Genomic DNA, 20,066 nt, shown 5'->3' with positions numbered 1-20,066 from the left:
CCGGACACCGTGATTATCATGTAAAACTAATATATGTTCAGGTTCACAAGTTTGGACCTGAAACATTTGGACTTGAAAACCTTCAACAGATGATAACAGAAGATTCTGATTTGGCTAACAGTTTGAATTCCTATTTATACTGAGATATTTATTCACCTAAAATACTACTCTGTCCATATTTCTATTAGTTGGAGTAAAATGTCAAGAAAAACAGTTGGTTGTCTAATATAAAAAAATCGGATTCATAATCTGAACAACCACCTTTATCTAATTCTTGTCTTGCACAACATCGGGTCACAGTGGCTTCCAGCCAATCGTCTATCATCTGGTGTCACCACATCCCAGAGGTGATGTCGGTGAGGTTGATTTAGATCATTTCAAAGTGCTGCCTAATTAGAACTTTCTCATAAAGCACGTAATCAAATATTCTGTAAGACATGATTGGGAAACAAGCAAATTTCCTCTTGATGGAAAATGGTGGTAATCAAATGCTGTTGCTGTTTGGCTTTGTAAGCTCATCTGTTGGTTTTCAAGTGACCAGTGACCTGCTGCTCTGCCTCTGCCACAACTTGTAAGATAAACACACACTGTTTCTGAACTGGCAGCAGACTCACAGTCGAACCCTGAACCTTCACACACATTCCTCTGTATCTGGGCTTTAATAATTGTGCAGAAATACAACAGATAAATACAAACTTGTTTTAGTTGTAGTGCTCCACATGTTTTCCCACTTTACTATATAGCTCTAGAATGGCATTCAGAGTACTGGTGCTGTACCAAATTTCCTAAATGTACTAAATGTTTTTTTCGTCATGATCCATTCATTAGTCTAATGTGATAAAGGAGGGGGAAATCATGTACTTTATCCTGGTAGTTGAGTAATTAAGTTTCAAGGTATTTATTACATGTAATCGCCCCATCTCTCGCTGTGTTTCATTATCAAATGAAGGTTAAAATGCACCAATACTACAGCGCAGTCCTCCGCCAAGGCCCAACAGTTCCCTTTTGAAACCACAAGTCAAAGATCAGGGACAATTAAATTCAGATTTTTATTTAGATCTGCTCCAAATGACACACCCATAAATATCAGTTCGCTAAACATGTCAAACCTTTTTCATCCAGAATACATTTTTCTCTGAGAAATCTTTGGAGTAAATCAGAATTCCTGGATCTGCGACTAAATGTTATGGCTTCTTTCCTGGGTCATGCTTCACACCTCCATAGACTCCTTAGGAAATCAGTTGAGTAGTTTTTGCATAATCCTGCTGGAAAAACCTGACCTCCTTGGCAGAGGTAATTAATGAACAAGACGAATGAGTTATTCATTGCTACGGTGTCCTCCATATCCACTGAATGTGTCAGTGCTAACACATGGCAACAGGTGTAAAATGTCAAGAGCCGTCTGGTTTTTCTGGGTGGAGCTCTGCACGTCTGAGGAACACTGATCTGGATCAATAACCATCGACTTTCTCCTCTAGTGTATAAACATTCGAATTAAAAGTATTGACGTGCACTGACCTTTTGACCTCTTGTTTTCTAAAGACACATTACAATGGGACACAGTGGTGGAGTCGTTTGTCTGTTTCTTGTCAGAGCATCAGAGAAACCTGGGCGGCTGGCTCGTTGAGTCATTCTCTTACATTGGTGTGTCTCTGTGGCTGGCAGTGGGCGAGGTGAGGAAGCAGCAGGGCCTGCTGGGTTATGGGAACAGAGAGCAGTGGACACAGTCACACACCTCGGGGCGGATGCAGTCCTGCTCTGATGTCTCTGGCTGGAGCTGCTAGCGGAAGCCGCAGTGCCAGAACCAACTCTGGCCGACAGCATGGGAAATGAGGAGATGGGTCCACTGAGCTGTGTTATCACTGGCACTAAGACTGATGTGTGTGTCTGTGTGTGTGTCTGTAACTGACAGACTGACTGACTGCCGATCCCCCGCTGTATGCATGATTTGTCCCATTCTTTAGTCACCAGCACTGTGTAAGCAGCAGCTCTCAAGGGCAGAGTCACTGGCAGGAAGTGTCAACCATTTTGTGTGAACAGGACAGAGGCGGTTGTGCATTTTTATAATTTTTAAAACTGAGTTATATAACCTGTAATCATACAGAATCTTCCAACAGTAGTTTTATGACTGACAGGTGATGACTGAAGGAGTGAAGTACCTATCTACTTAAATTATGAATTGACCAGAAATGAAGTCATTATTTATTACCAGTAAATTGTTTATAAACTTACGAGACTTATTAGGAAGTGATACCGAAACATTTCAGTTGTGCATCAGGGAGAAAACTGAGTAGGTATTAAAGTCACTCGACAAACCTTTACCTTTTGCGAGGAGGTTATGTTTTCACCCCCATCTGTTTGTTTATTTGTTTGGAGGATTACGCTAAATCAGCTGAACAGATTAATGTAGTTAACGACGCTCTCATTATTTTTGCATTTCCTCAGGGTTGGAGGATTAGATACTGAGTTAAACGCCAAAGTTTCATATAAAGCACCCTAAAAACGTCTGTTGTTCCTCCCAACTGTTAAACTCTTTCATACTGTTTGAAACATGTTGTGATACCTTATTTCTGATAAAAAATCTGTGCCCAAGCTGAGACAATTAATAATATGAGTCATTTAGTCAAAATGTAAGTCACATAGAACTCAATACAACTGTTTTCACAGACTGAGCGGTACCCACTTTAAAATGGGTGGAATGCCGTTTTAAAACCATCATTTTATCACATGCATGCCCCCACAAAATCTGCAAAGAAGCATGGCAAACAACCACTATCTGTCTGTCTGTCTGTCTGTCTGTCTGTCTGTCTGTCTGTGTGCCTGTCTCTCTGCTTTTCCGTGTCTGTCTAGCTGCCTGCCTGCCTGCCTGTCTGTCTGCTCTGTACTTCCTGCTCTGTAGTTCCTGCTTTGATAACTTTACCTCACGCATCATAAGAGCAGCTGCCACTGACCCGTCACACTCATCAGACCACTCTCTCGTCCAGGAAGTTTCAACACAGCGGCTGTAACATGTGTGAGTGATGAAAATCTACTGATTAATATGCACCTCATTTTACACACACTGAAAATATTTCTGTTCAACTTTTCAAATTCATAAAACTGTCTATGATATGTGTGAGAAAACACGTCCAAGTTTTAAAATGAAAAACTAACTCCAGTGAGATTTCATGTACGATTTAAAATCTCCATGAGAACAAATGGACACAGTGCAAAAAGGAGCTTTTAGCAGGTCATGTTTGAATCAAAGGAACCTAACTACAAACATTCAATCACTAACACTCTGAAAAAACAAAAAACTTTGGAGACACACTAGGAGAAAAAAAGTATTTTTCTGTGATGCCTCTATGGACAATTATTTAAGTGGAATAAATTATGTATGATGTAATTCAACAACTCTATGACACTTGCTCTTGTTCTGGAGACAGAAGCAACAGAATGACACCACAGACTGTGAAAGAATTGAAATCAGTTTAATCTTAAGTCATATATTTTACAAAAGTCTTTGTTAGGTTGTGTTTAGATTTGATACAGACATTATTATTCTCATTATAACAACTTGATCTCCAAGAATTACACCAGTGTAGAAACATATAGTGTACCGTTTATAAAAATACACCCTTTTCACAATCATAAAAGTCATAAAAGCATTTACATATCTGACACGTTAGCAGAAAGTCTTAGAGTTAGTTTCATTTTAGCACAGCTAAAAAGATGATTGTGTAAAAACGTCACAAACTAAACAGCCCGAGGCAAAGTCAGAGCAACCAGCCACTAACCAGTATAACATCACTACTGTTTCCATTCAGTGTTAAAGTTGAACCACAGCCTCAGAGTTAATGCTTCTGCTATAGTAATAGTCAACACACAACAGGGTGTCAGTTCAGGTTGGATGTCCAGTGGGCGTCTGAATGACCAGTTTAGTTCATCCAGAAGAATCAATATCACCTTTCACAGATTTCACCCAATAAAAGATCAACTAATCGGTACTGCAGAGGATTCATAAGGCAAGTTTTCTGCTTCAGGGATATTTAGCTCCTATCTCTATTTTTATTTGTCGTTACATCACTAGCTGAATTGAAAACTCTGTATAATATATATTGGTTTCACGCTCCCTGTTTGTTTGTGTTTGTTTTTTTTGTGTGTGTGTTTGTGTGTGTGTGTGTGTATGTGTATTAAAGCATGTTCTCACCCCTAATGTCACATAACAACATCTGAATGGACTGATTCTCTTAGGAACCGGCAGCATGTTGTTATGGTCAAAGACTGACTCTCAAATCAAAGTGCATTTTCAACGGCAGGCATACACACACAGAGGAAAGCCCTCAGTGTGTGTGTTTGTGTGTGTGTGTGTGTGTGTGTGTGTGTGTGTGTGTGTGTGAAATCTGGGCATTAAAACTTTATTTATTCTTGCAACGTAGCAATGAAACTTTCATGACTTGTCCACATCTGTGAATCCTCACATCAAACCATGATATCCAGACAACGTGCAACATTTTCGAGGACACAATAAAGGTTGGCAGCTGACGGTTCAATGCTGTGAATCTGTGGCAGTACCACTCAGACATGGTGAAGCAGCTTTGAGTTGGTCAGTCATGAGTAAACGCTGGATATAATACTCACGTTCATTATATAATCATGAATTATTAAAAACTGCTGCAGTTTCCACAAACATTTCTCCTTTAATTCACGAAAAACAAACAGTGAGGTCTTCAGCAGTGGGAGCCAGGCCTCTGTGTGCAGGGCCCCCTCATCATCAGGTGAGACGGTGGACGCCCCACATTCAGAGGCCTAAATCTTCCTGCATCGACTGTGGGTTCGATTCCGACCCGGCACTTTGCCCTCTGCTGTCCTCATTTCCTTCCCACCGTCATGTCAATAAATGTGAAAAAATATGTTTGATTAGTAAAATGTCTGCAACTCACTGCTCGATAAAATGTTGGATGAGTATGATCACATGTGGATCAAGGCCAGTAGAACATGAGTGTGTATAAACAGTATATCATATATCATATGAGAGACACATTCAACGCTGCAAATAAACCCTTGTTCAGTCAGTGGTCCACCTCACAGTGTGTCTTGCTCGGCCTTGTAGGCAAAGGAAAGAGTTTAAGGCACAACGATGGTTCAACAAATCTCCTCCCAGAGCCGATCTGAGCTTTAAGTTCTTATAAATCTACATCCAGAGTCAGAGAGAGACAATCTGAGCACCTCGAACTACCTGCACCATCCGCGTCTTCTCTGAAACCGAGAAGTTAGTGGTTAATCGTGTGTACGTAAGGATGCCGTCAAATCCAAAACATTAAGACGACAACATTATACAATAAGGTCTACAGACTCTTGTCATTATTGGCTGTTATCGGATGTGACCCCCCCACTCAGGAACTGACTAGAACTCTTAAGTTAGTCAACAGCAGGCGTGAAAACTGGGGAGAAAGTTTAACATTGAAGTAAAGATAATATTTGGCATTCAGTTACTGCAAAAAGTCACCACTTGTACTAAAAGGCGGGGGCAATTTTAAAAACTGTAGATTGGAATATTTACCGACAAACTATAGAAAGAAAAAAATCTAGCTCTTGTCTCTGTTACCAACCAGTAAGAGCAAGTAAACCCTAGTTTATCTGCACCTCTCGATAAAACAGTCAGTGTGATGATCAGGAAAAAGCTTCAGATTAAAAGACATGTTCATTTGATTCAGATTATTTCAGCTGCTACTATTGGAATTAACTGCAGTGTTGATGATCAGGATTTAGTCTGGGACCTTAACTAGTATAAAACATATCCCAAACTGTTACAGTGGAAAAACATGGAACCACAGCCACGCACCTTAGACAATCTACAGACCTTTCTAAATTAGGTCACCATATACAGTTAATAGCAGGTTTTAACCACTGTTGTTCTTTCCAAGAGACTGAGTTTTCAACTAGGTCAACTCTTTCAAAGTTCGTCTCGCTTTTTGTCTCTGTGTAGGAACGAGGATGATGAGATGGGGAAAGTGTCCCGTCATCAGAAATCCACTGCAGGGTTATTGAGCTTCACTCCAGCCAGTTCCAGAGAGGTGAAGATGTCGCTCCTGGAATCACAAAGCGCCACGTCCTCCCTTTTACTTGATTTAATAGAAACTGTTTATCTCGTCAAGCGAAACTGGTTTCAGCACTGTTGACAAATGGTCTCCCTACTTGAAGTGTTCGATGGTTGAGCCATCGCCTCTTTCTGGGTCAAAACCGTTCATGAGCGAACCCCCGTTTCTGGCCAGAGGCGTGGTCAGGCCCTGCAGCCCGACCTCCCTCTCCTTCTTGTCCCGTTCGTCGTTGAAGTTGACCGACACAGTCCTCTTGGGCAGATTGAGTTCAGGGGTGGGGCTAAATCCCAGGTCAGTGGACAGTTTGCGTTTAATGGAGGTTGCGCGCTGGAACTTGTCGTAGATGTCGACGCTGACACGACGACGGGTTTCTTTGAACTCTGCCGAGACGTTAGCCGTCCACTCTGCAGCATGAGCACGGATCTCTCCGACCTGGGAGAAGAGAGAGAGAAAGGTGTCAGCAGAGAGGACTGAGGGAAACACGCATGGCAGGTTTGGTTCTTGGAACAAATGCTGTTTTAGTGATGGTGTCAGGTTAGTGGAGGTTAGTTTGAAGACAAACAAAGAAGACAGAAAATGTCATGATGATGTCATGGAGCAGCGTGAGATCATGAGATGAAAATCTGTCTGAGGCACAGATCACATTCACGGTTGAGGTAATGTATTTATGTTTTATTCATGTTATTTGGCAAACGGCAATGAGAGATCACAATCTATTGAGAGTGATCAACACCAACAGTGGAAGGGGGAAACAGACGACTGGCTAATTGGCTAGCAGTGCGTTTTTCCTTTGTAATACATTGCTGCACACGAGTATGTGTATTGTATCTATAAGTAGTAAAATATAGCATAGGTCTAGATGTTTTTAGACAATTTCACTAAAGAGTTGTTTTTCTCTTAGAAATAACCTGTAAAGGTCCTTTTAGGTGGTTCTGTATAAGAAAAGGTTATTAAAGTAACATTAATAACAACTTTGGATTTACGCTGTTTGGAGAGAGAGAGAGAGAGAGAGAGAGAGAGAGAGAGAGAGAGAGAGAGAGAGAGAGAGAGAGAGAGGTGGAGAGTGACAATGATACTGACCAGGTACAATTATATTTGAGCTATGAGCTAAATCGGATGCACAAAGTGACCATAGGGACAATGACACAGACAAACATACACACATACACACATACACACCCACACACCCACACACACACACACACACACACTGTGCACAAGAAGACAGCCATCATATGTATATTACTGGTGGAGTAGGTGGTTACAGCCGAGACACAATCATACTCGCACAGAAGAAGAATTTGAATAGCAAAAATTGTCTGAGAACAGAGTGTGCTGCCACACAGCATCTAATTTGTTTCCGTCTGCACATCTCACTTAAAATCCATTAAACACCTCCCTCTGAATCTTCAGACAACCACACAATCTGATAAGAGTTGGACTCTGCTGCTACTCATGGATTTGTATTTGTACCTACTGTGATGAGAGGCTATGAGATGCTTTCATAAAACTGAGAAAATCACTTTTCAGCACTTTGCCAGGAGGACAGGTTCTGTATCAAACTCACAATCAGACAATACAACCTTCAGGTCTTTCTTTCTGAAAACATGTCTGCCTATGACTGTGAAGCTACTACAGTGAGGGACTGACACTAAATGTCTCATAATCATTCAAATGTACATATAAACCACACCCACATTATGAACAATACTAAGGCAAATTCAGTTGACTATACAATCTTCCCTGCTGATAAACCAGGTAGGATGAACACAACAATGTCTAATTCCACTCAGCTCCAAAGACTGTTTATACAAATCTCTGCACACAAATAGTTAACATTTTCAGTATATTGTAGAACTGTTTAAGGGGGACTCGCTAATGACAAGGAATATTTCACAGGCCAAGCAAACTAACCATGGTTCACATATTACCTCGAACCTTAACCAGGAGCTCAGAGATAATGTGATGCCTCAGTAGGACCAGGCTTTGGTCCCCATGAGGTCTACTGATCCTTACAAGATCTGTATGCTGCTTCATGTATCAACATTTAACAGTTTTAGTTGCCAACCAGTAATTAAACTAATTATGTTTAATTACAGGGCACACTGTGTCAGGCCTTCAGCCGTCACATCCTTGCTAAATATACACTGCATGTCTTGTCCCTTGCAGAGTAATGGCCTCAGACTATGTGTTTGGATGGTTGACAGTCAATTAGATTAGAAAACTGTCTTGTCATTTAAAATTGAGTTAAGCAGGGAGCAAAAGTTGAGGCGGGGACATGGCGCTGTAAAGGAGTAGCTCCAACCTGCATTGTACGGAGAGAGACAAGGAGATATAGACATATAGCCCAGAGACTAGTGCAGTGCCTGTTCTATACCTGCCTGTTTGTAATGTTCTATTCTCTCGTCCTGTTGATTCTCCAGAATCTACTTCTGAATCATTCCTTTTGATTAGTGACTCCTCCTTTACAACAATCTACAATCTACTCTTACACATATCTACAATATACTGACTATACTGAATTTTATTGTTTGTGTGCTTGATGTTGTGTGCAGAGATTTTATAAACAATCTGTGGTGCAGAGTGAAGTTTGAAAACTTTGTGTTCGTCCACCTGGTTTATCTGCAATCAAGATTCTATATATTTAATGTTTCCCAAAAAGTGAAACTAAATTTGCTTTAATACTGTTCATGTGTTTGGCCTTTATTCACGTTTAAATTATTAAATGAACAGGTGTTATTTTTTCATACATTGCATGTCAGCAATTTCACAGCCTTCTGTTTAACAATCGACAAAATCTCCAGACTCATGTTCAAAACTTTTCAAAAAAAAAGCTCACAGGAAGTGAATTGGAATTCTGTGTTTGCCTTAACGGATTTCAACTGTGCAACTTAAGATCTGTTTTGACTTATCACTTCAAAAATATATGAAGATTGTCATCATTTTGGTTTATAATGTCTTTATCACGTCCTGTTTGATCTGAAGAACAATTGCTGAGGGCCAAACTGTGAACCTTAAATTCTTGCTGTGTATTTGTGTCTCAGTCTGTTATTGTAGAATAAAACTATCAAATTATGAAAATAATCTGAGAGTGATTTCAACCTGCGGTTACACCCAGTTGCTGACCACTGCTGTAGTTTATCTGAGGACATAGAAGAAGACATGTTCAACCCAATCCAAAGTATCAAGGCACACTGCCCCGTCCCCACTGACTGCTACAGAGCGCTGGTCGTATTTCTATTGATAGTGAACGGATCTTGTGTTCAAATCGCACCAAACCCGTCAGTACACTTCCCTGGGAGATTTATAATAAACTTGCCATGTGTGAAGCCGATAAGATGAACGGTTTGTGGACATTAATGGAATTAGTAGTTAGATAGAGTGTATTGATGAACAGATATGCAGAGAGATAGTGAATTAAGGAGCAGATGAGAGTGGACAGTGTCATACCTCTTCTTTCGTCTTCTTGGAGATGACCCTGAGCCAGTCTCCTATCATGCTGAGGATGGCAGCAAAGTAGGCCAGTCCCACCAGAATCCAGAACCATACAACTGGTTTATAGTAATCTAAGTACTCTATGTCCGAGCCACCTAGACAAGGAGAGAAGAAGCTGTTTATCAACACCTGATGAGGCAGACCAGTATGATGCAAGGAAACAGAGCTTTATATTAGGGTTAAAGTGTCTGTACCTGCCACAAAGTCCCCAAAGCCAATGGTTGTCAGTGTGATGACCACAAAGTAAAGGGACTCCAGCGCAGACCAACCCTCGATGTATTTGAAGATGGCTGCTGGGAGCGCCACAAACAGCAGGCAGCCGAACAACACAAACAGCAGCGTGGAGATAACCCGGATTTTCGTCTGACTGATGTCCCAGTGCTGCAGGTGAAACACAGAGAGAGAGGACGGCCGAGATTAGAAATATTACAGTGAAATACAACTGTGCAACTTTAGATTTGGTTTGTCTTATCACTGCAAAGATACATGAAGATTGTCATTCTTTGGGTTTTAGTGTATTTATCACATTCTCTTGGATCTCAAGAACAAATGTTAGGGGCCATACTGTGAATCTTAAATTCGTGCTTCTATGCTAAAACTGTTGTGTGGCTGGAGGCAGGTGCTTGTGAGAGATAATCCAGGTTTAATGTGGATATATTTGTGCTAAGATATTTAATTACCTCCGCCAAAGAGGTTATGTTTTCACCCCTGTCCATTTGTTGGTTTGTTAGCAGAATTACCACAAAACTACCGAGTGGATTACCCTGAAACCTGATGGGAGGATATGATGGGGAGACACCTCTTACATTTTGAGAGAACTATTCAGAGAACGTTTTTTACATTTTCACAGATTTTCTTGGGAATCATTAATGCATCTTAATGAAAGAAATTAGGCATTCGAAGGGAACTGAAATCTATGAGTGTGCAGTTTCAATTTAAGAAGGTATGCATTCTACTGAGTGTCATTCTATTGTTGTACATCCATTAGTAATTGGATAACCAACATTAAAAGATGCCCCACATTGCTTTTGAGGTGAAATGGTAAAACAGCATCAGAAGCTGTTAAATGTAATGACAGCATTCTGCAAATTAATCCTTTGGGTGCAGTCGAGAAGACGTTCCCAGTATTCATTTAGGATAATGCTGCAGTCTCACACAATTTGCACATAGCGATAAGGATTTTCCAACACACACACACACACACACACACTCACACACACACACTTGAATGAACTTTTGACCCTTGTCCTCTGCCGTAATCATTACTGACTCCCTCGGGTGCCCTGACAGCAGCAGAGGGAGCAAATCATTCTGAATTACAATAGGTTAAACTTTTAAAATCTCAACACAAACTGTGTGATGTGTGATTATGTTGATGTTAATAATAATGTTACATCAGATAATATGATGAATAATTGAATCAACCAGAAAATCTTAAATAACACTTACAAGGTTTGATCATTTTAATGAGTGTGGATCCCAAAATCTGACAACTTGCTCAGACTGAGTTGTGGTGCCGGTAGCTTAAAGAATGACCTGCTGTAGCTTCCTCTTTGGCTTTTTAAATCAAACCTATCAATGTTTAGCTGTTTGGATTTAAATCAACATCTCAGGTCTGGAGAATTATTCAACAAAATGTAAATAAGGGTGAAAGGTTTTGTTCTCACAGTGTCTTAGGTGATAACGTGGACTTTTTATACACCATTACTTGCTCTTATGTTACATTTTAAATGTAAGCTTTTACTTGATTTAAAAACATGGCTGTCTGTGCCCAGACAGCCTGCAGAGAATCTCATCCACTACTGTTGAAATTGTCACAAATACTTTGGATTATTTACACGTAGCGTTTATCACTGTATCTTTAAGGTCTAAATCCCTTAGGGCTTACCCATTCTAAAGAGCAAATAATGTCACTGCAGTGGCTGGTATTGATAAACTCTTCAAGTATAGAAAATTGCATTTATTTAAGATATACTACCTTAATTAGCTTTACTAGAGGTTAATGGCAAATGTGCTAACTTGAGGACAATTATATAGATACCATGAAATCCGAGGAGTTTGTCATCAAAAATCACAATATCTGTTAATGTATTAGAACAATACAAGTTGTACATACCATGTGTTGAAGCTCTTTCATATTTATGTATCTATGATCAGTTGCAGAAAATTAACTACATCACAATATATCTGTCTCTGTTCCATATATTACTCTAAAGGATTTAATCCATATCGTCCACCATCGCCATGTGGTTTTGTAAAATCTGTGAACAGTTGTTAAATCAGTTGTAGGTCTATATAAGTGCAAACTAAAAGAGCTGGTGTGTGTGAGGATATTGTAGAGTGCTTTGATGTGAATTATTAAAGTGTACCTACTGTATCCAAAGCTCAGAGGTAAGTGCATGTCCACCCATACCAGTTTGTGTGTGTGTGTGTGTGTGTGTGTGTGTGTGTGTGTTTGTGTGTGTGTGTGTGTGTGTGTGCGTGCATGTGTCTGTGTGTTTGTGTGTGTGTTCAGGGTTTACATGACTGTGTATGTGACTCCAGACTCACCACAAACATTTTCTCTACCCTGGCAATGCCTTTGCCGAATATGGTGCCGAGCTGATCTCCAACACCAGCCAAAAGAAAGCCAAACAGAGGGATCCCTAGCAACGCATAGATGATGCAGAATATTCTTCCACCCTCTGTGTGAGGAGAGATGTTCCCAAAACCTGCAGAGATGGAGGCGAGACACTGAAGAAGGGAAATATATGACCACTGACCTTACAGCTGAAGACAAGGACAATGAGATTTGGCCTATTTTTTTTCATAACAAGTGTTTCACTATCTGTATCAAATGCCTTTTAATTCAGAGTCTTGAAAGATTCATGTGTCTATGACTCTAGTTAAGTTACAACAGCGACATGGTAATCTATTTATTTTGAACACAGAAAAAGTTACTGCATCCTAAATCTTCATGTACAACAAGGCACCACAACCCCTTTGCATGTGTTAATATGATATTGAATTCTTTAATGTTTTGAAGTTTGTACTGACCAGTTTTCTGACCTAGTTTATATTTAGTCTGCTCGTTTGTGGTGTTTTTCATTTATGTTCAATCTGATCTTTGCATCAAAGTCAAACTTACTAAAATAATCACGTTGATTTTTTGTTTGTTTGATGTTTGCAATCTTAATGGCCTTCAGTGAAGTAAGGTTGTATGGTTGTTATACAGAAAGACATGAACATCATGTGCAGACACTAAAGAGAGTGTGATTAACAATGTGTACATTTGATAACTGTATATGTGTGTGTGTGTTCTACCAATTGTTGTGATGACAGTCCCAGCAAAGAAGAAGGCAGAGTTCAGGTCCCATAGACTGCTGTGGTTGGTCAGGACTCCTGCAGGGTTTACTCCTGAACGGATTGCAGACACAACTTGCTGGAAGGAGATAAAGAAAGAGCAAGAGATTGGTGTTCAAAACAGCTGTTACCTTCCTTCTGCTTAAAAGAACAAATATTGTTTTCCTTTCTTGCTGCTGTAATAATTCCATCCTTAAACATTGAAGCAGGTGCTTTTAAGAAACATGTTTCTTGTTGTGGCACAGGCAGAAATGTGTGTTTGTGTACTTGCCTTTCTAATGAATAATAGATTGAAATTTATAAAATTTGAGACGACTGTGGAGCAGGAAAAAATATGAAATCCACAGCAGGTGTGTCCCAGGAAGGGTTACTGGTTCAGAGCGGGAAACAGAAATAACAATAGGTGAACTGCAGAGACAACTTCCACACATGTAAAGTGAAGCTGTGGGAACTGGCCATGGTGCTGAAACCTCTGCATCTGTGCGAGCTCAGTCACAACACTGTGTGTTGAAGGAGATTCTATTGGGTGATAGAAGTCCACAGTAAATGTCTTTAGTATTTCATTATTCATCAGCGGTAAAGGCGGCCTCACCTTCACCAGCTCCTCCAGCTGGCTCTGGTTCACACAGGAGTGTCTGGACAGGAACTCCAGCTTCTGGGACAGGATGGCCAAACGCTGGGCACTGGGAGAGAGAGCAAAGAGAGAGAGAGAGAGATTGATTGGGGTTAAAAGAGTGTAATCACAAGTCAAATTAAATACATATTTCTTGAACAGAGTGTAATGGTTTGTTATAGAAGTTTAATTATAACAATATGTACTTGGGCCTCGTCTCTCCACAGTGCTACTTATTACAGTTCAGACTGTAAGTATTTGCGCAGGAAGATCATCTGCTGGTGTTTGTGGGTCAGAGAGTTCAGGTAATCATAGACAACATATTATTAAATATGATCATTTTGTTTCATTTGAACTTTAGCTGTCCAGTTAGTTTTTGGCGAAACATGTTTAAAGGCCTTTATCGCCCACACATTTTTTCTATATGGATTTATACCTACACACAACTCAAGCAGAGACTTGGCACTTTAATATAGTATCAGCTATTTTAATTTAAAATGAATAGACTAAAGCTCTGAATCTATACCAAAATGGTGTACTTGTCAAAATATGTATATTCTAAACTGTAGAATTAGGATGTTTGGTCACACCAACTGGTGTCCACAACTAACACGTCTACAGTATTGTGTTATTCAATAAGTGTGTTTTGATGTCATTGGCAAAGCTGTGTGGTAAAATGTTATTGTCCTGCAAGTGTAATGACTGAATTATAGAGGCCCAATTTGTATTGTAATATTCAGACCAATTACTGCACCATGTTCCCAAGTTGCAACAGCAACTCCTTATACCAGAGAGCAATTTAATTGATTTGTTTAGAAATGATGTGTTCAATGATCTATGAAGTGTTGAAGACTTATATTTGTTCCATATAAAGTGATAGAGTAGCATAATTCAGTAGCATCACCACAGGGGACTCAGTTTTAAATTTAAAAATAAATTTGCAATGAATAGTTTGACAACCTAAATAATGAAAACATTCTCAACATTTTTTCCCAATAAAAGAAGGAATAAGTCAACAATGGTTCAATACCAAAGGATTCACACTGCATTTTTAGATAGGGCTTAAAACCTGCAGTTTTCAGTGGGAATTCCTGATAGGAGTGAACATTCCACAGCTAGCTGAGAGAATGTCAATAACAGGAGCATGAGTGGTGAATGGGTGGATGGGTAGAGGGGAGAGGGCTCCTCTGGCAGTGAGGCAGACAGACAACAGACATATTCATCCCGCCTACCTCTCGTGAGGCTGCTCCAGAGATCTGAAGATGGCTGCTCCCATCACCAGGTACAGAACCACCAAAAGAAAGATGGCTGTCACCGTCTTCCATTTCATGACTGTGGAAACCACCTACAACAATTCAACAGATCAATCAACCTGCATCCATAGAGGCGGCCTCCTAAAATAACCACTGATACTAAAAATCCCCCGTCCAACACTGTGAATTGTGTAGCTTGTGAAAAAAAAAAAATTACTTTTAAAGTCAGGACTTCTTTCGTTTTTCTCTCACCTCACTCTCCTCCCGGGGAGTCAGTGTGATTGGCTTTGTGGAGAAGGAGAGGCGGGGCTTGGTGTTGTGAGTGGCAGATTTAGGGTCCAGTAAATCTGGAGCTGCCACTGTCAGGAGGAGAAAAAAAAATACGATTGAACATTTTTTCCTACACATCTCTCCCCGCCCTCTCTATGCTGACCTGCTGCAGTCCACATATTTAGAAGTCCTTATAAATAAATCAGCAACAAGTCCTTTAAAAGGCCTCTGAATCAAGCTGGAGTGTTTAGTCCTCTCCTGTTACACAGCAATGCTTGGGCGTTTACTGTGTGTGTGTGTGTGTGTGTGCTGTTATAAGATACAGCATGTGGTTGAGAATAAAAGGTAAGCTGAAAGCAAGAAGAAAGAGGAAGAGGGGCACACGAGTTGTGTTCCTCTTTAGTGTGGAGAAATTAGAAAGCCGGGGTGGATAGAGCAGACAGAGTTTACTGATCATTCTGGTGAGACAGAGATTTAACGAGAGGGGGGAAGAAGCTGCCCATGTTTTTTGAACAGCTTTTATGCATGAATGAGTGCGTACAAATTTAACTGTGAAACCTTTGCATGCCAGGACCTGCTTTATAATTTGCTAGTCAGTTTTTCGATCTGTCATTCAATTCCAATTGGATGAATGTGCGGTCAAAGACAATATGTGATACACCTCAGTTCATCCACACACAACATATAATCAGCTGTATTTAAAGATGTGTTGAAACAGAGGTTGTATTGATTATTTTTCATGTATCTTGTTTATTGGAATTAAGTAGCAAGAGGGTATACATATATTGACAAAAAACTATGATATAAAGAATATTGATGATAATCCTGCAATAGCATAATGTGAAATAAGAGTAGATTACACTATATGTGATGGAAGTAATTAATAATAAGATGTCACATTAATGTAGCCTCAAACATAAAAGCAACTGTCAGACACCACGGTACAGATTGAATATGAATATGTGCATTTATGTATGTGTGTGTGAGATGACTGAACAGGGGGATGAATGGAGAACAAGGAGAGAACAGAGCAACGACGAGGTGGAGTTGACAGAATAAAGGAGGGTCTGGAGGTGGGGTCTGTTCAGGATCACACAGACAGGAGAGACAATCAATGAAAGTGATGCATCCTTTAGGCAGAGCATATAACATTTTCACAATTTTTCTATACTTTAAAACCTAAACTGTTAAAATAATTTTATCAATAGGGATAAATCAAACAATATGATTTGCATAAACTAAGAGAAAAAGTATCATTTAATTCAGTCTATATACACAATATTATTAGGATGAGAAAAGAGGTGAAAAAAAGGCTTTGCCCAAAACATAAACACAATCTACAGCATCACTACTCCCCTAACATTCATTAAATATAACACTAAATATTATTCTCCAAATCAAGGGTAACTAACTGGGGGGATGGGTAAGTTTTGAAATAACAAAGATGCTGAGCAAATGATGTTAGTAATCTCAAGTTAGTTACTCTCTGACATTTTTGTGTGATTTCTGGTGAGACTGTAATGATTAAAACAAACACGCCTTTCTCCTTTGGGGACTTTTCAATGTCCTAAATATTTACCCCAACCTAACCCTAACCCACTACATTTCCAAACTTTATCCTTACCTCCTCCGAGCCTTACTTATCCTAACCTTATCCTAAACTTAACGCAAACTTATCCTAACCCTATCCTAGCCTTATCTAAACCTTAATCTTACCTTAACCCATTTTATCCTAACCTTATCATAACCTTATCCTTACCTTAATCTACTCTTATCCTAACCATATCCTTACCTTAATCTACTCTTATCCTAACCTTATCCTAACTTTATCCTCACATTATCGTAAATTTATTCTAATCTTAACCTAGCCTTATAAACCTTGTCCTATCCTTATCTTAACCTTATCGTAACCCTGTCTTAACTCCTAACCTTGTCGTACCCTTATCCTTTCCTTAATCTAACTTTGTACATACCTTATCCTAACCTTTCCCTAACCTTACCCTTAAAGTGCAGAAGTGGCTTGCATGAGCAATAATAATAATAATAATAAAAATATAATAACAATAATAACAGCAATAATAATAATAATAATAACAATAATCATAATAATTTTAAGTTGGAACAGTGTTGTAAAAGTTATCTACAAGTTTTAGGACAATATCTCTCTCCATCTCAACACCATGTCCTACATATAGACATGAAGTGTGTACTCACTCCTTGTTGTTGCCTATCCGATGCCCTCCGCTCTCCTCTTCTCCTCATCCGACGCTCTCACTGTGTTTGGGGGAATCTTTCCTCCTCTGCGTGTCTCCTCCCTGCGGGGCTGAGGCGGCGGGAGGAACAGGCGCTCCGTGTTTTTACTCGTGCTCCTCTCCTCTACACTCGTCCTGCTGCTCGGACACTGATGCTGCGCGTTAACAGTGCCCACGTGTCAAGGTGATAGAGAGACGTGTTTCTGCGGTTTCCTTCTCTCTCCTCGTCCTCCTCCTCTTCCAGATGTCTGTCATCCACTGCGCTGCGTTTGCGCTCGGGCTTTTTGAGCGCGCAGCACAGGGTGGAGATACAGGAGGGAAGGGGTGGAGGTGCAGCTCTGCGGGGAGGTGGTCCCCTCATCAGGGAACCAAGGGAGGTCCCTCCCAAGAGTTCCAGTCACCCATGTGAATGTGTAGTGATTCGACTGCATGGTCATTCACTAGAGGGAAGTACCAGGCCACAGGGCCACCGCTCTACCAGTTAATCCCATAATGCACCTGCAAATGTAAAAAGTTAAATGAACGCACTATACCCAAGACAAACATCTTCAATGTGTCATGCTGTTATTTCAGTTAAGTCAAATGAGTTTTCGGCCCACATACGCACTTGGTCGGTCCACTCCTGTTTGCCAGATCTGTGCCACCAGTAAGCCATAGCAATATGTCAACCAAATGAGCCAACAGTGGCCTGATTTTGTTTTGTGCTATTTGATTCGTATTCCCCATTTACCCTTCAAGTCTGATTACTGATTATTTGGGCCACATTTGTTATTTGACTAGTGGGCCAGTGTAGGCTTGCATCCATTTTGTCCGGGCCACGAGAAGGCCAGAAGGGCAGCACGCCATATCCTGAAGTGGCCCCCGTCTGTTAGCTATGTACTGTATGTCAGTCAGGAGGGTATGATGAGACATAGAGAGAAAGGTGAGGCTCCTAGATCAGTGGTTCCTAAACGTATTAGGTTGTGACATCTTAATGATCAGAATCAGAATCAGAATCAGAATCAGAATCAGAAGTATTTTATTGCCAAGTAGGTTTACACCTACAAGGAATTTGCTCTGGTTATGATGATGACTTCTCACTGAGTGTCAGTTCCTTTCATTTGAATGATAATCTATGACAAGCCAGGAAACTTTAATACTTGTTTTTCCAAGAAGTCACATTTTAGAAAACAGGGTATGGATCGGGGGGAGATCGAGGATTATTTTACATATTGCAAGATAGGACCATTTTTTTTATACATTGAACAAAACAAAACAAAAAAAAAATCATGGAATCTTGATTTGAAAAATCAGGCTTGATCAGGGGACTGGTATTTAACAGAGTGTGTAATTTAGTGCAGATCTAGTGGTTTCATTAGGGGACTGTTGGACCTCGGTTGAGGTATGAACTCTACTGAGTGACTTTCTAGGGCTTTGTTTGTTTTGGTGAGAATGTATTGGAGACATTGTCTTGCTGTTCTTTCCACTAGACAACAACATAACCCATAAATGGTCCAGTGTGTTGACACTGTAGCATGGGACTTGTGAAGTGGAAATGTTCTCTTACTTTAATATTTAACCAATATAGGTCTTAGAAACTCAAAGTGACCACAAAACTGATTTATTATCAGACTCATTCTCTGCTATCCAAGACATCCTATTTGCTTGAGGATATTGAAGTGCGCAGTACGGAGGGGGGCGGGGGGATGTCAGATGTTAATTAGTCTCCCACACCAAGAAAGGAGACAAGCGAGAGTGTGAGGGGAGTAAATCGGTTGTCTGAACTTATGAAGTGATCACATATGCAGAAATAGACCATTGATTTTACAAAAACCTATCGATAGAGGCTAATTGCCGCACATCAAGTCTCAACACTGTCAATTGTCAGACGTAGAATTATCTGCATGGAGTCAGTCCCCGGTTTGGTCTGCACCCTCTGATTGAAACTAACACTGGCAGCATCCTGAGGTAAAGACTCCAGAGAGCTGTGTGTTGGTGATTGAAACAATCAGACGGATGAATCCCAGACTAATTACAGCCCTGGAGGTTTAGAAAGAGGCAGGTTTGAGAGCATATACATGGAAAGGAATATAATAAAATAGAAAGTGGTTTTATGATACATTTATTAACTATAGTATGCATAAGCATGTACTGTAAAATATAAAGATTTATTTTAATTATAAGATGGGATCTGCTTAGTTGCTTTTTGCAAAATGCGGCTAAGTAACATCAAAAAAATTGCAGACTAAAACATAAATTCCTTAGCGGATTCAAATATTCTTACATGGTTACATGAAATTAACAGCTCGACTATCAGGATAAAGTATTTCATTTTCAGCAAAAGTGTCAGCGCTCACCTTTCAAATGACAGATCAGTGGTGAGCACTATGTAGCATCCATCTCTCATGCTCTCTTTCTTTCTTTCTCTTTTCTCTCCCCCTCTCAAACTCTCTATTCCTCTCTCTCCTCCCTCTCTCTGTCTCTCGGCCCCTGATGAGGAATTAACGGTAGTTTAAATGTTCGTGTTTCCACCTCATGACTTCAACGTCTAAACATTAATTACACGCCTATTTGTACAGCTAAAGATAGATGGATTCTGTGTGTGGCTTTCCATGTCTGACTGAGCGCGTGTGGGAGTTGTGTATCCATGTTTTCTCACTGACATGCACAGTTTGCATGTCTATGATGATGTGTGTTGCATGTGAGTGCATTGATGTGCACTTTGCTGTGGTTTGATGTACTTAGAGAGTCATGGTCTCACTTCACTTGTCTAAATCTGTCC

The 20,066-nt window shown here is 40.1% G+C and overlaps 1 protein-coding gene across 1 annotated transcript; it reads right to left on the bottom strand.

The window, feature by feature from the left end:
* Positions 1-6,157: 6,157 nt before the first annotated feature.
* Positions 6,158-14,875, bottom strand: LOC133958668 (potassium channel subfamily K member 2-like). Its single transcript, XM_062393578.1, has 7 exons — positions 14,763-14,875; positions 13,510-13,600; positions 12,879-12,996; positions 12,126-12,286; positions 9,770-9,956; positions 9,531-9,670; positions 6,158-6,512 (listed from the first exon to the last, which is right to left on the bottom strand). The coding sequence occupies exons 1-7, from the start codon at positions 14,858-14,860 to the stop codon at positions 6,174-6,176; spliced, it is 1,134 nt and encodes a 377-aa protein (XP_062249562.1). The 5' UTR covers positions 14,861-14,875; the 3' UTR covers positions 6,158-6,173.
* Positions 14,876-20,066: the final 5,191 nt, after the last annotated feature.

The sequence above is a fragment of the Platichthys flesus genome, chromosome 1, assembly GCF_949316205.1.
Source record: "Platichthys flesus chromosome 1, fPlaFle2.1, whole genome shotgun sequence".
Taxonomy (NCBI): Eukaryota; Metazoa; Chordata; class Actinopteri; order Pleuronectiformes; family Pleuronectidae; genus Platichthys; species Platichthys flesus.
This window is presented reverse-complemented; position numbering and strand designations above follow the sequence as displayed.